Below are 2,328 nucleotides of genomic sequence, written 5' to 3'. Positions count from 1 at the left end.
CCAGTAGAGTCGTAGTAGTTGTTATCTAGTGTCGTAGTAAGTAAAGTAGAAGACTACGTACTTCTTGTCTAGTAAATAGTATACTATAATTATTATTATATATATATATATATATATATATATATATATATAATAATTTATATATATATATAAAAATTGAGCAAATTAATTAAATAATTTTGCGCAATACATTGATAATTTCAAAACATTACTGTTTTATTTACTTTTTTTTTACCTCAATGAAATTCGAATGGTTTACCTCTTTGTCATAAGTAGATGTTGAACAAGTAAATAAAATCGGCAATATTACTTTACTTTGATCATGAATCCTAGCAGTGAGCAGGGTGACGATCATCGTTCTACTGATCAAAAATAAGAAGGATTCGAAGAAATATATATCACCAATTATGCCTTCATCCGATTTTCTGTAAAAATCCAATAAAGAGAATAGAAATCAGAAATAATATAATAATAATAACTTTATGAATTAATATTTACTAATGATATTAATATGTGTGTATTAACTTTATCATATTCATATTTATGAATAATAACTTATTCATATTTCTATAAATTATATTCATATTTCTATAAATAACTAAAATAAATTAAAAATTAATATAATAAATTTTGTGTTTTTTTAATAATCACGTACGATAATCCATTGAGTAACTGTAAACAAATGAAGTAAAGATTGTTTACAAATGACAAGAGAATTACAGGTGAGATATCGTCGTCCACTTTTTTTACCATGAAACTAAGAGTAGCATAATCTTCGCGCAATCCAGACCAGTCTATTGGTCGATGTTTCGATATAGAATTAATCACGTATTTATTCAATGTTTTGTATCTTTCAGCCAAACCGGTAGCTACCTGAAAACTCCGATCACAAGATCGAATTAGTTACAATAAGAGGGAAACGATAAGATTGGAAATTTGATTCTGAACAGAGAAAGAGATGTTGTTGAACTATTTGCAAAGTTTTATTACCATTGCGATAAAAACGTCAGTAAAATTCCACGTAAAAGTCGCCAATTTGCTGACGATAAAAATGAAAATACCAAGCGCCAAGTTATATTTCACTGAAAATAAAAATTCTAAAGTTTTGAAGTAACCAAAGTTTTTCAATAAATCTAGGAGAAAAGAACAACGATCAAATAAACAAGTCTTTGAAGAAAAGGTTGTAAGTTTAATTACTTTACAGATATAGCCAAATAAACTGGATTGCTGTTAATAATGCTAAAAAAAATAATTAAATAAAATTGCAAATCTATGTGTATAAAAGAATTTTAATTATTAAGCTAAATATAGCTATTTTATATTGTAATAAAACAATTATAGTTACTTTATTATAATAAAACATTTTAATACTTTTTATGCGCTCAATTAATTTATTTAACTAGATTATTATGAAATTTTATTCAAGCATTTAATTTATCTGCGAGCGATACTTTTAAATTAATTATAGTTGAGATTGCTACTTACGATTCTCCAATATAAACGCGTGAGAAGACGTACAATAAATTTCCAAAAAATTGGGAAACGTCGCATTGTCCGATTTGCCGCTCCAGTCATATTTTTTGACATGCACTAATATACTCAAGATATGTTCAATAAGAGCCACAAACAGAATGGAAATAGCTATCAAGTAGAGTTTCCAACGGAGTTTTGGTCGTTCCATCTTGTTACTGCAAAAGCAAAAAATTTTAATAAATGTATATATAAATGTATATATAAATGTATATATAAAACAGAACTTATAAGATAATGTAAAATTAATTGAGAGAAAGAGAAACATTGCTCATTGGAATTTTCAAAAGGAAATAATTGATTTAAAAAGATGATAACTCCGGCGAAGTCTTTAAACATTTACGCCATTTGAGGCAGATTACAAGCAATGATATCTTTTGATAATGAGTGCTACAAACACGCGATTACTTTATCATATTTGCGTATCTGGAAGTATTAGATGAGTTTAAAGTTGGTCACATCAAATTATATAGTTAAATATATATATTCTCTAAATTCTTTAAAGTAAAATCTCACAATTTGACAATTAAGCCAGTCTTGAAAAATGGTTCAATTTTCAATCTTTCAAAGTGAGAATTCATTCTTTAAAATGACTGAATTCGTTCTATAGTTTTAGAGAGTACGTGTATTTATTATAATGTATTTTTAATTTTATATATATTTTTTAGAGAGAGAGAGAGAGAGAGAGAGAGAGAGAGAGAGAGAGACATACTATTATTAAATAAATTAAATTAAAGTTAAAGGTTTAAGGTTTAAACGTTTTTAAACGTTTTTTCCGTTAACTTTACCGGTTAACTT

General features: G+C 26.2%; 1 protein-coding gene across 1 annotated transcript in view; it reads right to left on the bottom strand.

Moving 5' to 3' along the window:
* Window positions 1-2,328, bottom strand: part of LOC105618222 (gustatory receptor for sugar taste 64e-like) — a 4,870-nt gene that overhangs the window by 544 nt on the left and 1,998 nt on the right. Inside the window, exons 4-7 of the mRNA XM_012199764.1 lie at window positions 1,486-1,688; window positions 991-1,082; window positions 656-873; window positions 260-425 (exon numbers count right to left, since the gene is read on the bottom strand). Of these exons, the coding sequence (XP_012055154.1) occupies window positions 260-425; window positions 656-873; window positions 991-1,082; window positions 1,486-1,688 (679 nt within the window). The remainder of the gene's footprint in view (window positions 1-259; window positions 426-655; window positions 874-990; window positions 1,083-1,485; window positions 1,689-2,328) is intronic.

This window comes from Atta cephalotes (assembly GCF_000143395.1).
Source record: "Atta cephalotes unplaced genomic scaffold scaffold00016, whole genome shotgun sequence".
In the NCBI taxonomy this organism is placed as follows: Eukaryota; Metazoa; Arthropoda; class Insecta; order Hymenoptera; family Formicidae; genus Atta; species Atta cephalotes.
This window is presented reverse-complemented; position numbering and strand designations above follow the sequence as displayed.